The 13,317-nt window shown below is 43.1% G+C and overlaps 1 protein-coding gene across 1 annotated transcript in view; it reads right to left on the reverse strand.

Annotated features, from left to right (window-relative positions):
• ASAP1 (ArfGAP with SH3 domain, ankyrin repeat and PH domain 1) overlaps positions 1-13,317 on the reverse strand; it is a gene marked incomplete at its 3' end in the record, with an annotated part of 309,959 nt that overhangs the window by 75,696 nt on the left and 220,946 nt on the right. Inside the window, exons 9-11 of the mRNA XM_079722229.1 lie at positions 13,102-13,187; positions 3,169-3,244; positions 1,882-1,968 (exon numbers count right to left, since the gene is read on the reverse strand). Coding sequence (XP_079578355.1) covers positions 1,882-1,968; positions 3,169-3,244; positions 13,102-13,187 — 249 coding nt within the window. The remainder of the gene's footprint in view (positions 1-1,881; positions 1,969-3,168; positions 3,245-13,101; positions 13,188-13,317) is intronic.

Consider the following 13,317-nt stretch of genomic DNA (forward strand, 5'->3'; position numbering starts at 1 on the left):
GACAGGCATGCTGTGAAAGACCCATTTTACTTGCAAAATACTCTGGACACGGTGCTAATGAAAACATCATTTATTAATTTGGGGTGGAATTACAATAAGTCACGTGCATTTCCTCATGTTCATAGGAGGCTTATATGCAACTGCGGCCTTTAGCTAGCGCGACCAGAATACGCCAGTCTCTATGCAAAGCAAAAAAGGGACTGTAATAGTCTTTTTTTTCCCCAACAAAGCTTCCTCACACAGGAAGGAGGTAATCCCGTGTGACAAAACAAAGGTAGGAAGTGCTTAAGCATATATCTGCCAGTTCAAAACCTCGCAGTTTTCTCCCCAGGCAGGGATCTACCTCTTACCCCTCTATCTGGGTCCTTCTAGTGCTCTTACACTGAGAAGTCATTCAAGGAGACAGCTTCTCCTAGGACCAGCAGTAAGCACCTTCTAAGAGGCCTCAAAGCACAGGTGCAGACACTGCTGAGACTAGGGGACGTGGGTACACAGTCCTCATACCTCCCTGCCCGCCGATGCCTACTACACACCTCCCTGCCCACAGGTCAGCAGGCACTCGGTGTCACAGGGCTACAGACCCCTCTCGCTGTACGAAGACCCAACGTGTATATAAAACTGGATCTGGGGAGGCAGGAGGGTGGAGGGCTATAATCACTGAGTCAAGAGAACCCTCAAGATTGCTTTAACATTAGTGTTGCTGAAGCAGGGCTTCCCATGTTTGAGGGGGTTTGCTTTGTTTTTGCCTTGGACTCATGAACCCCTTTTGGAAATTTTAGGGATTTACAGATAGTTTGCAATTGTGAGATAATGTGATGAGGAACTGACATGAAAAATGCTGTATCTTGTGTGATTATGATTAAATATTGCATTTAAATACTGCACTTAAATTGAATCCATAATAAATTTGTAACATAAACAGGCAAATGTTTACCTTCTCCCATGCAACAAACGGTGCTCACTATTTAATGTGCCCTTCCTATGAAGTCCATTCCCTTTAGTGTGCATCCAAGGTTCTCCACAATCCGGTCTGGGTTTTCACCTCAGAAGCGGCATCTCTCACTCCTCCACCCACCCTGCCCCAAGCTGCTGTGGCCTGCTGAATGTGCCGGGCAGCTTCTCACTCCTGACACTCTTTGTTTCCTCTCTTTCCCGGCACACCTCCTCCCAATCTCTGTCTTACAGCATCAATACCGCTTTAGGTCCGGCCACGTGTTCACATGGCTGACTCTCTCTATTACCTACTAGACAATGAGATCCTTGACAGAAGGGACTCAAGCTTAATGCCCAGAAGAGTTGCCAGCACACAGTAAGTATTCATTAGATGTTTCACCAAACAAATGAACAGATGAGATTAATAATTAAGCATTTGTACTGCATTCATCTAACACCTACCAGGCACCGTATAACTCCATTTCAGCATTCAAAGACTATCTCAACCTTAATTTTCCTAACTGTGGGGCAAAACATCTATAGGAATCTGTATCAAAATATTTCTCTATTTCTCTGGCAAAATGAGACAGCCCTTTTTGGCTGTCTGGAAAACCAGGGATGATCTAAGAGGAACTGAGCTATGTACATCAACACCTGGGAGGATGCTCTTCTGAAGCACACACCTTAAAGGCAGGATGGAAAACCTGGTCATGGAGTTGGGGGTGAGGGTTATCTTTTTTTATAAGGAGGGAACAGGAGCCCAAAGACCGTTCCTACTGTGTTTGGTACGATAGGTACGCACTGTGTCTTACGTCTCATCTGCCCCCGCCCCCCCCCCCCAGCAGGAAGTTCTCACTATGCTTGTTCTGGAGATCAGGAAACACAAAGGCTATCACAAACGGCCCTGCTTACACAGTTAGCCCTGCTGGAAACACACAGATCACCTACTTCTTTCTGATCAAGTTGAAGGGAGGATTTTATTAAGTCTCGGAGTGCAGTCAGCTGTTTCTTTTCTTCATCCTGGGTCTGTTTTATCTATGAGAGAAAAACAGTTCTTCTATCACTTATCTCTTATACATTTATGAGCAGAGTTTAATTCATCCAAATGTATACTACTCATCAAACAATTCAATTATACAGTCGATTTCCTTATTAAAGTCCTTCACACGGTCTCATTTTTGATATGAGAGGCACAATTTTCTCATCTTCTTAAAGTACCAGTGAGTTTTGAAATTAGTGAATAATGCAACATGCTTTCTTATTAAATAATACATCTAGGCTAGACAATTAGCTCTGAAGGACTATTTTAAACAAAGGTTAAGAAATAACATTGAGTTATTTGCTTCTGGTATTTCAAAGGGTGGCAGTGGAAATATCAATATAACGATGTGACTGAATGGGCCAGAAGGCAATCCTAAGAATGACCAGAATCCCAAGAGCTAATGCATATATGAAAGTTTACAAAGTTTACATGAAGGGAAGGGACTGATGCTGCTTTTCTTATTAATCACTTGGAACTTAACTGCAACCTGAACCATGTTAACTTTTCAAAGATAAATCAGAAAAGTTCTATTAGAATATAAGGTATCATGTGTAACTCTAAAACCTTATTTGAACACATGTATCAATAGTTACACTCCTAAAATATATACTTTTAATATTATTCACTGCCAAGCGGTTCATGAAGACCAAACTTGAGATTTCTCATATGCAATTAGTTTTTTTCTCAAAAAAGTTTTCCTCTTGATTCTCCTATTCTAAAAGCAAAACCTAGACAGTAGGGGAAAAAAGGAGAGGAAATAGAAAACAAACAAGCAAGCAAAAAAAAAAATTCATAAACCTGCTTACTCAGAGACAGTCACTTAATTTTTTTCCTTCCAGGATAAAAATTTCCTTCTGCAACTGCTGACCAAAGGGCACTCATATGTGATGCTACTGAACCCAGCACGGAGAGCCATTCAGAACCAATGGCTATCCATCTACTCCCTACCCTGCTCCAGCTATGTCCCAGAAACTACTCTGGAATATCTGACAAGTGATGATGTCTCTGAGTTAAACGAGAAAAACAAAACAAAACAAACCACAAAAAAACATTTACTGGCCCTAGATTTATGCTGACACATCACTTCATCTTGTCTTCTTTTTTCTTTAATGCTCTTCTAATACAGATTTCAGATTTACTGATATTTATCTATAAAAGCAAGTTAAAGTGCAGGTATTTTGTAAAGAACTTACATTATATAAATCAGCAGCCAGTTTTTCAATGTACTGTTTCAATTTATCAGCTGTCTTCAAGCCATCTTGAAAGAAACTACAATGGAAAACATCAGAGATTTATCAGCAGTGTGAAAAGAGAAATGAACCATAATTACCTGAAAAATCTGAAAATTTTCATAGATACGTATTTACTCTCTACCCAGATATGTATATGAAACTTATAAAACTAATTTCAGTATTTTATAAAGATGTACCAATAAACAAACTACAGGCACAATTTGACACGTGCTAGCAGGTGTCACATGGACACTGCAGATAACAGCTACATCTCCAACCCACTGAGTCATACACAGAACAATTCTTCCTGGTTGTGCCATATTTGAATTTGAAAGAGACAGAGAGACACGTTTGCCAGTGGAATATCATGAAGTCCGACTGGATACTAATGAGAGAAATAAAGGCCAGAGGACAGTCAGCAGGGTTTCTTCCAGTTTCCAAAAGATCCCTGGGTCCCTACACACTTGAAACACAGGATGCTGAATGAGTGGTACGGACGACGGATTCGGAAAGCACTCTCCTACCACACACGTTAAGACGGGGGTGTCATCTCACCCTGAACTGACAACGAGCACTGACATCTGCTGAGCGACCATCACCTGACGCCGCATTTCACCTACACCCTCACAGCAACCCGAACGAGCGGGTAAGCACCTCAAGTCTCTCCTCCATCGCGAAGGAGGAGCTGAGGCCCAGAGCGAGGGCGGAACTTGCCCAAGCTGCTGACGCAACTACTAAGTGTCAGAAGTGGGATCAGGTCCAGGTGCCGACACTCCTGCTCTCACTACCAAGCGACGCGATTTCCTGTCTGAGCGCTTCCACTCAGGAGCCCCGTTTGTGTCTGTGTTCAGAATGTCCTCTACCCTGCTGGAAGCTTCTTTAACCTCTGCGGAAGATTATTTCTTTTTTTTTTTTTTTGCTGTACGCGGGCCTCTCACCGTTGTGGCCTCTTCTGTTGCGGAGCACAGGCTCCGGATGCGCAGGCTCAGCGGCCATGGCTCACGGGCCCAGCCGCTCCGTGGCATGTGGGATCCTCCCAGACCGGGGCACGAACCCGTGTCCCCTGCATCGGTAGGTGGACTCTCAACTACTGCGCCACCAGGGAAGCCCCAGATTATTTCTTAATACACGTTACCTGCGCTGCTCTCTCCCCAGGAAAGGAAGAGGTCCTTGAGGACGAGGACGGTCTCTCATCCCCACATCATAGTGGGCCCAGCACAGAGCAGCAGATGCTCACTTAGAAGGTAAGAATGAAGCATGACTAAGAACTTTGAGGGCACATTTTGGGATCCATGTATGTCTTTCCAGCTTAATATGAACACTCAATGGTAACAATACATCCTTGTCAGAACCGGCCTTCAAAGTGATTAGTGAAATTCTACACGTTCCAAAGTTTTTTAAGGTTCACACCTTTGGCAGAGAACCCTTACTGAAATAAGGGTTTCATGTAATCAAGCTACACGTAAATTCTCATCTGCTAACATTGAGGTTTTCATCACTGCCTTTAGGGATGATAGTTGAACTTCTTGGTACAAAACTGAGTAACTTCTATGTTCTGGCTCCTGAATATCTTTCTAGTTTTTATCTCCTACCATTTTCCCCTTAAAAACTCTGGCCTCCTGCCATGCTTCATTATTTCCAGTTGCTCCCCCAGCCTTCGCATATGCTGTTCCCTTTGCCTGAAATGCCCTTCCCCACTATCACGTGCCTACCGAACTCTCTCATTCTATCCTGGCTCAGCTCAGCTGCTACCTCCCCAGGCGGCTTTCCCCAGCCTTTCTAGTCAAGGGGATGGCATCTTTGAGCACTTGCTTGTGCCCAGGCCTAAGTGGCAACCCTAGAGCAGCTGACCATGTTCTGCACAAAGCAGATCATCCAAAAGCATTAACCTGAACCAGCATCTAATACATCCAGGAAGGAGTGTCTGCCAAGGACACAGAAGTAGGGCTAAAAAGTTAACCACAGCAAAACTAATTTTAATCTCTGATGCTGCACTTAATTTCTGGAGAAAGGGCTTGAAAGTAGAACACTTGATGGATGCTGTCAGGACTTCTTACAACAGGAAAAACAAGGGCATTGGGATGAGATGATGATGGCCTAGGCTGGGCTCTGGGACTTACCAGCTATGGGATGCTGGCAAGTCACTAAACTTCTGCCCGTGTTACTGGTATTAAATGGGATGAATAATACAGACAAGACACACAAAATGACTCAGCATGGTGCTGGGCAGTTAGGATGTGCTCAGTAAATGTTGCTTTTCTTCCCTGGAGCCGCAGAGGTTTACCATGGAAGGAGTTACTTCTTTCTCAGAGGGATACAGATTCTTCAAAGATATTTTTGTAAAGGTGTTTCATTTTCACTTTCAACATGAAAGGAATTTAATCATCACGTTAAAAAAAAAAGTGAGTTTAAATGAGAATGCTCTACACCTGTGTTTTCCAATACAGTGTTTGCCACTAGCCACATGCAGCCAATTCACTTAAAATTAAGTAAATTTAAAATCCAGTTCATGAAGTCTCACCAGTCACATTTCAAGTGCTCAGTAGCCAAGCGTGGCTGGTGGGTACCATGTGAGACAACGAAGAATATCAACACTTCCATCATTTCAGAAAGTTCTATTGGACCGTGCTGCTCGACATCAAGAATAAGCAAACAGATCTGAACAGCATGCAAGCCATGTTATAAAACACACATTTGAGGGCTTCACTGGTGGCGCAGTGGTTGAGACTCTGCCTGCCAATTCAGGGGACACGGGTTCGAGCCCTGGTCCGGGAAGATCCCACATGCCACGGAGCAACTGGGCCCGTGAGCCACGGCTGCTGAGCCTGCGCGTCTGGAGCTTATGCTCCGCAACAAGAGAGGCCGCGACAGTGAGAGGCCCCCGCTCCCCGCAACTAGAGAAAGCCCTCGCACAGAAACGAAGACCCAACACAGCCAAAAATAAATAATAAAGTAAATAAATAATTTAAAACATACATTTGATGGAGAAAGAGGGCACTGTTTTAGTTTGAGATGGTGTTGATAAAAATGGGAAGTTCTCTACCAGCAGTGAAAGCAAACTGGAAGGGGGGCAAATTCCTAACAATTAAAAGGCTGAAGAAAGACCCAAAAAGTCGATTTGCCTATAGTTAAATTCTTCCAAACATTACAAGAAAACTCAGTGCAATGAAGAATTATTTTAATCTATGGTATGATCCATTTTTGTAAACAAAACAAATCATATATGTAAATCCAGTAATCTTCTGAGTGAGATTATGTTTTTTTCTCCACCCCCCTCTTTTTCATTAACTCCAAGATCATATGTTACTCAGGCAGGACAAAATTTAAAAATCAACACTTAGCCTGGGCGGACAAGGCTGAGTGGAGCCCCTCTCAGATGGTTATTTTAGGGCCAACGTCTAGCGTTGGGTGGGAAGCACGAGGGGGGCTGGGGGACGGCAGGGCAACAACACACCTGCCAGTCCTTAAGTGACACCACAAAGGCCAACAGGCTGCCAACCGCACCGTCCCTCTGGGGAGCCCCTGGCCCCCACCCATGCTTGATTCTCCCACCTACTGGCTGGCCGGGACTCAAAGCCACAACCTTCCACTGGGGGCACCCGCTTCTCTGTTCCCTTCCTCCCTCTCTTTGAGCTGGTTCTGGTTCAGTGGAAGTGTGTGGGCTTAGGAGTCAAAAGCATACCATATTTTGGCTCTAAACCATATTTTGGCTCTAAACCTGGCCGTACGTATAACCTCGGGCAGGTCACTGACCTTGTCTGACTACGGGCGTGCTTATCTCCAAATGTGGACATTTTCTAGCTTCCAGAGGCATCAGATAAGCTACTACAGATAAACGTGCTCTGTTCATTGAAAAGGGAAGCACAGCTGTCAGCTCTGATGACTTATGACAACCTGAACGTGGACGCTTTGCCGACGACGAAAGGGGAAATTACCTCATGACATCCCACTTGTCCCTTGGCCAATTTCTCCGTAAATTACTGAAATAATTTGGAAAACAGGCGATGATGCAGTAATAATAATGGCAGCTAGCATGTAACTGAGTATTTACTCTGTGCCAGTCACTCAGCATGATGCCTACATAATTCACGGAATACCCCTTTTTAAAGGTCTCATTACAGTCTAACAAAAAAAGGTAATTATTATTAACCTGTAAGACAGATAAGGAAAACGGGCCCAGAGAGGTCAAGTGGGTTGTCTAGGGTCATCTAGTCACTGAGTGCAGAGCTGGGATTTGGGTATAAGTTTTCCGATCTCTAGAGCAAAGGTAATTAAAAAGCAAGACTGATCTGGGTCCAAATTCTGGCTCTCCCACTGAATAACTGCGTAATCTCTGGAGCCCTGTGCCGCAGTGTCCTTATACAGGAAATGGAGAGAATCGCATGGACCTTGGAGAGTTCTTGTGAGCACTGGATAATGTTTTTAAAATGCTAGGCACAGAGAAGCAGCTCAATACATGCCGACCACTGGCCAGCGAGATGGGCTTCATCATTTCTCTCACCTTAGGGACACAGCAGGACTGGTTCACTTTTTAAAGAAGCAGCTTGAAAGAAATATGACCATATTTTAATGACATTGGGTGCCAGAAAAAGATAAGCTGCCAACAGATGGGTGGAGTGACCCTCACATTTACACTGACGAGCTGGAACACACCTCCCAGCTGCAGAAAGCAAGCTCAGGAGTGTGTGACACTGTCACCCACCATCAGGCAGGACACATCCTCCTTAGAATAAACAAGAACCGTCTCCATCCTGAGAGAGCTGCTACATACGTCACTTCTTTCTTAAGTCACTCTCAGCAATGACGGGGAAGGAAAACACTGTATTCGTCCTGCTTTTAATTTAAAAGAAAGAGAGACCAGAAAGTCTCCCTGATACCCCTTTATCACATGTTCTGCTTGGCTTAGGAAGAGGTATTACTTGGCCAAAAGCTGAAAGATTCAGAGAGCATTATATTCTTTTCAAAAGAAGTTAGGGGGCTTCCTTGGTGGCACAGTGGCTAAGAATCCGCCTGCCAATACAGGGGACACGAGTTCGAGCCCTGGTCCAGGAAGATCCCACATGCCGCAGAGCAACTAAGCCTGCATGGGCCCCAACTACTGAGCCTGCACTCTAGAGCCCGTGAGCCACAACTACTGAGCCCATGAGCTGCAACTACTGAAGCCCACGTGCCTAGAGCCTCTGCTCTGCAACAAGAGAAGCCACCGCAATGAGAAGCCTGCGCGCTTCAATGAAGAGTAGCCCCTGCTCACCGCAACTAGAGAAAGTCCGTGCACAGCAACGAAGACCCGACGCGGCCAAAAATAAATAAATAAATAAATAAAAAGAAGTTAGGATGACCTGGAACAGCAGAGAGTATGGTTTTATAAAACAAATTAAACTCTAAAGCAAAATTTAAAAAAAAGTAACCTCTTAACAATTCAACCATCAACCCCTTATGAAAAACTGATTTCCAAGCTTCAGGCTTGGACTAAGTCAGGCGCTGACTTCCAGCTGTCTAGGTAACAGGGACATTTTCTCCCAGATCCATTCTGTGTATGTCCTGTGGTATTTAAGAAACTTGAACGCACAAGGGTAGTGTAAGTACTAATTAAGAATCTAAGAATCTTTGTTTTGTCCTGTTGTATTTTTTATTTAAAAAAAAAGACAAAATTCATGTAACATAAAATTCACCATTTTAAAGTGTACAGTTCAGTAGTTTTTAGTATATGCACTGTGTTGTGCAACCACTATCTAATTCCAGGACATTTCCACCAGACCAAAAAGATACATTGTGCCCGTTAGCAGTGACTCTTAATTTCGCTCTTCTTCTATCCGCCAGCAAACAACAATCTGCTTTCTGTCTCAAAGGACTTGCCTCTTCTGGACATTCACTTAAATAAAATCATACCATACGTAATCAATCTTTTGCTCTGGCTCCTTTCACTTACAAAAACTTAAAAAAAAAACTGAAGTATAGTTGATTTACAATATTGTGTTACTTTCACATGTACAGCAAAGTGATTCAGTTATACATATACATATAAAATCTTTTTTCAGATTCTTTTCCATTATGGGTTATTACAAGACATTGAATATAGTTCCCTGTGTTATATGATAAATCTCTGTGGTTTAGAATAATGTTTTAAATACTAATCCACGTTGTAGCGTGTATCAATGCTCCATTCCCTTTTTTTAAAAAAAATCTTTATTGGAGTATAATTGCTTTTCAACGTTGTGTTAGTTTCCGCTGTACAACAAAGTGAATCAGCTATATGTATACATATATCCCCACATCCCCTCCCTCTTGAGCCTCCCTCCCACCCTCCCTATCCCACCCCTCTAGGTGGTCACAAAGCATTGAGCTGATCTCCCTGTGCTATGCAGCTGCTTCCCACTAGCTATCCATTTTACATTTGGTAGTGTGTATGTGTCCATGCCACTCTCTCACTTTGTCCTAGCCCGCTGAGTCCTCAAGTCCGTTCTCTACGTCTGTGTCTTTATTCCTGCGCTGCCACTAGGTTCATCAGTACCATTTTTTAAAAATTAATTTATTTATTTATGGCTGTGTTGGGTCTTCGTTTCTGTGCGAGGGCTTTCTCTAGTTGTGGCAAGCGGGGGCCACTCTTCATCGCGGTGCACGGGCCTCTCACTATCGTGGCGTCTCGTGTTGCGGAGCACAGGCTCCAGACGTGCAGGCTCCGTAATTGTGGCTCACGGGCCCAGTTGCTCCGTGGCACGTGGGATCTTCCCAGACCAGGGCTCGAACGCATGTCCCCTGCATTGGCAGGCAGACTCTCAACCACTGCACCACCAGGGAAGCCCAGTACCGCTTTTAAATTGAGTTGTTTATCTCTTTGTTGTTGAGCTGTAAGAGTTCTTTATATATTCTGGACACTACACCCTTATCAGATAAATGATTTGCGAATATTTTCTCCCCTTCTGTGGGTTGTCCTCTCACTTCCTTGACAGTGTCCTTTCACTCACAGAAGCTTTTACCTTCGAAGTCCATTTTCTTTTATTCCTTGGTTTCTTCTGTTTTGTCTGTTTTGACACGTATTTATTGAGCATCTTTTAAATGAATGACAGTGACCTTGGGCGGGGTACTGATCTTTTCTGAGCTACAATTTCCTGGCTGCTCTTGATAAATGCTAGCTGTCATTATCTGTGAGATGAAGGATGGTAAAGTAATGTCTGTAAGTGCTCTCGAGTCTGAAGACCATAATGATACTCACCAAGTGGTAAGAGGAGCGGGTGAGCAGTAGAATAAGGTGTTTGTTTTGAGAGCGGCATGTTACGGACGGTGCTCATGTCTGAGAGTGAGGAGTGACAGGTGGGCTGAGCTGAACGGGTGACAAAAGCGCTTCTCTCCTGCGCCCCCTACTTTTCCGCTGTAGCAGCAGCTCTATCCCCGCTGAGGTACTATGAGTACACGAGAGATTACTGGAGCAAATTCATTCTTGAGCTCCACCTGACTACTATGTATTGAAAATCATTTTGGGGACTGGAATAAGTTCTCAGGATATGAAATGTCTCTTTTTAAATCTAAGTAGAGGATGCTTCACAGGTCCACTACACATCTATAAAGAGTCTGGAGAGACTGACTGAAGTAGGAAAGTATAAGAGTAGTCCTCAGAAGAAAGGTACACTGGTTTCTCGCTGTGATGGCATCCTTGCGGCTCAACCTGGGGCAGCTGGGGTTGAATTACATGATAACCCAGTTCTACTATGGGATGTCTTTGAATCCCTCTCCCTGCAAGGAAGTTCTCAGCGTGTAGGGTTTCCTTCTGCTGCTCTTTCTCTGCCCTAGGGTAGATGCTTCTACCAGATTCCAGTGCCTGAATGCCAGCCATCCTCCAAGTCCAATTCCAAGTGCCACAACCTCCCTTAAGGAGCCCTCTGTAGACTCCATGGCCAGAAGTCTCTCCTTCTCTTGATGCCCTGTGTTATCACTTTCCAGCCCCATTATGATTAATGATGGACCTGACTTACTTCCTGTACTAGACAGTTAACTCCCATGGGCAAAAGCCTTGTTTCACCTCTGAACCCCAGAACCTAGAAAAGTACCTGGCCTCTGTTAAGAGAGTAATAAATATTTGTGGAAAGGGAAAAAGCCAAGAATCAAGGGAGGATACTCTTCTTTTCACCTTTACCAACAAAGGCTAATATATCTCTAGTTTACAAAACATCTTATTTTTTGGAAAACTCATGTCTGTGTAGGTTAAATCCTCCTCTATGACTTAAGAGATTTTGAAATCAAAAGAGATTTCTAAAATCAGGTGAAATCAGACTTGCTGCTCAAGTGTTGTAGTAATTGAGAAGACAAAGAGATTCACTTATTTCTGTAAAAGTTTCAAAGAATGATCTGTTTCTAGGAAAACTGAAACTGATGAAAGATGAAAAATTCCACTCTAATCTAAAATCAGGGACCACCACCACACATTTCAGAGTTTCATAAGCACCCTGCTATACTATGAAGGCAAAGGTTAGTCCAGGTCTTCAGTATGAGGCTTCCACAGGCAAAATTATAAATGTGAAACTATTTCTACTTCACTATAATTACTTTTATACATATCTGAAAGTTTTATACAAGGCGGAATTTACTTTGAAAAGAGGAAAAAAGTAAAATCAAAGTTATGTAAATAACAAGTTGATCATTAAAAGTTTGATCTTCCTGAAGAGAAACAATCCTGTATAATAAAATATGTGAATGAATGATTTTTAGTGCCACTTAGAACCATCCCAGCAGCAAACAGGCACAATGCAGCAGGCACTGGGTGAGGCAGTCCCTATGCATTATCTCACTTAATTCTCACATCTTCGCAAAACCCAAGGTGGGTCTACTATGAACCTTAACCCCACCTGACAGATGAGGATACTGAGGTTTAGAGATGCACCTGACAAAGGTCACATGGTTACCCGGCTGCAGAGCCAGGATTTGAACTCGTCTATCTGCCTGACTCAAGCCTGGTGCTTTTCCCATCACATTAATGCTAGCCCCCTTGAATGTTTCCATTCAGCATGAAGATCCTCCTAGATACAACATTATCAAAAAGATTAAGAGAGATGACCAAAGGAAATTATAAATTTTAACTTTTTGGAGAGTAAGCATTTTACCTAGTCCTAATGACCTTTACAGTATTCTACTTATAAATAACTATGAGAGCTGTCTGGACCACTTTGGAAAGTCCTTGCACTCTATTCTCTGTAACTTCCACTGATTCAATACAGACTTTAATGGTAACCAGCACATTTTCAGACAAAAATTCTACAATAAAACCAATGAAAGCTAACCCAGTAAGTGAGCAAGAAGTAAAATAAGCAAATGTGGTGACACAGAATGTCAAACATAATAAAAAGGTAGCCCTGCAACATAAGCAAAGATGGTGCCGGTGTAGAACAATGGATGTCTCTCAAAATACACCAGCAACTACACAGGAATCCAAGTATAAATACCAAGTATTGCTAATGTCCAAAGTATTTAATTTCACTTCACTTGGATGATGAGAAAAACAAAACAAAAACAATCCCAAGTAGGAATATGTGGTACAAATGACCCAATAATAGGTAAAATGCCAAGTAAGTGGGGCAGGGAGTTCCTAGAAAGGCCTCTTTAGTGACAAAATGACAGTCAAGCGCATTTGTGACAACAGTTCCACAGGCTGTCAAGGCCAAAGTTAGCATTTGTAAGACAGTATTTAGAGGAGCCAAATAGTTACACTAATTTGAGTTAATGATTTATAGAAACTGCTGAAGATGGAAGACAAAACCATTTCTTATCCTTTGGCCGTGGAAGGTCATTATACAACTATATACAGGGACCAAATGAAGACCAGAAAGGAAAGAATTAAGAAAACCAACGAAGTGAAGGGGCCCTTACTTGGGCTAATAATCATGACTGCAATAGTCCACTTACTTGCACTGTGCGTGATAATACTTTATCAGATTCTGCAGCAGATCCACACCCTTTTTGGTCTTGATTTCGTTAACTTTAATGAGATACTGCGGAAATAAAACAGAATTGTGCGTTGATCAGATTACCAGTCCTTAATCAGTGTGAGTTACTGAGGCTCAGCTGCCGCCAGACAGTGTGAGCTTAATTTAGGGAATGCTGATTTGACACAGTCACAAG

This window comes from Hyperoodon ampullatus (genome assembly GCF_949752795.1).
Source record: "Hyperoodon ampullatus genome assembly, chromosome: 17".
In the NCBI taxonomy this organism is placed as follows: Eukaryota; Metazoa; Chordata; class Mammalia; order Artiodactyla; family Ziphiidae; genus Hyperoodon; species Hyperoodon ampullatus.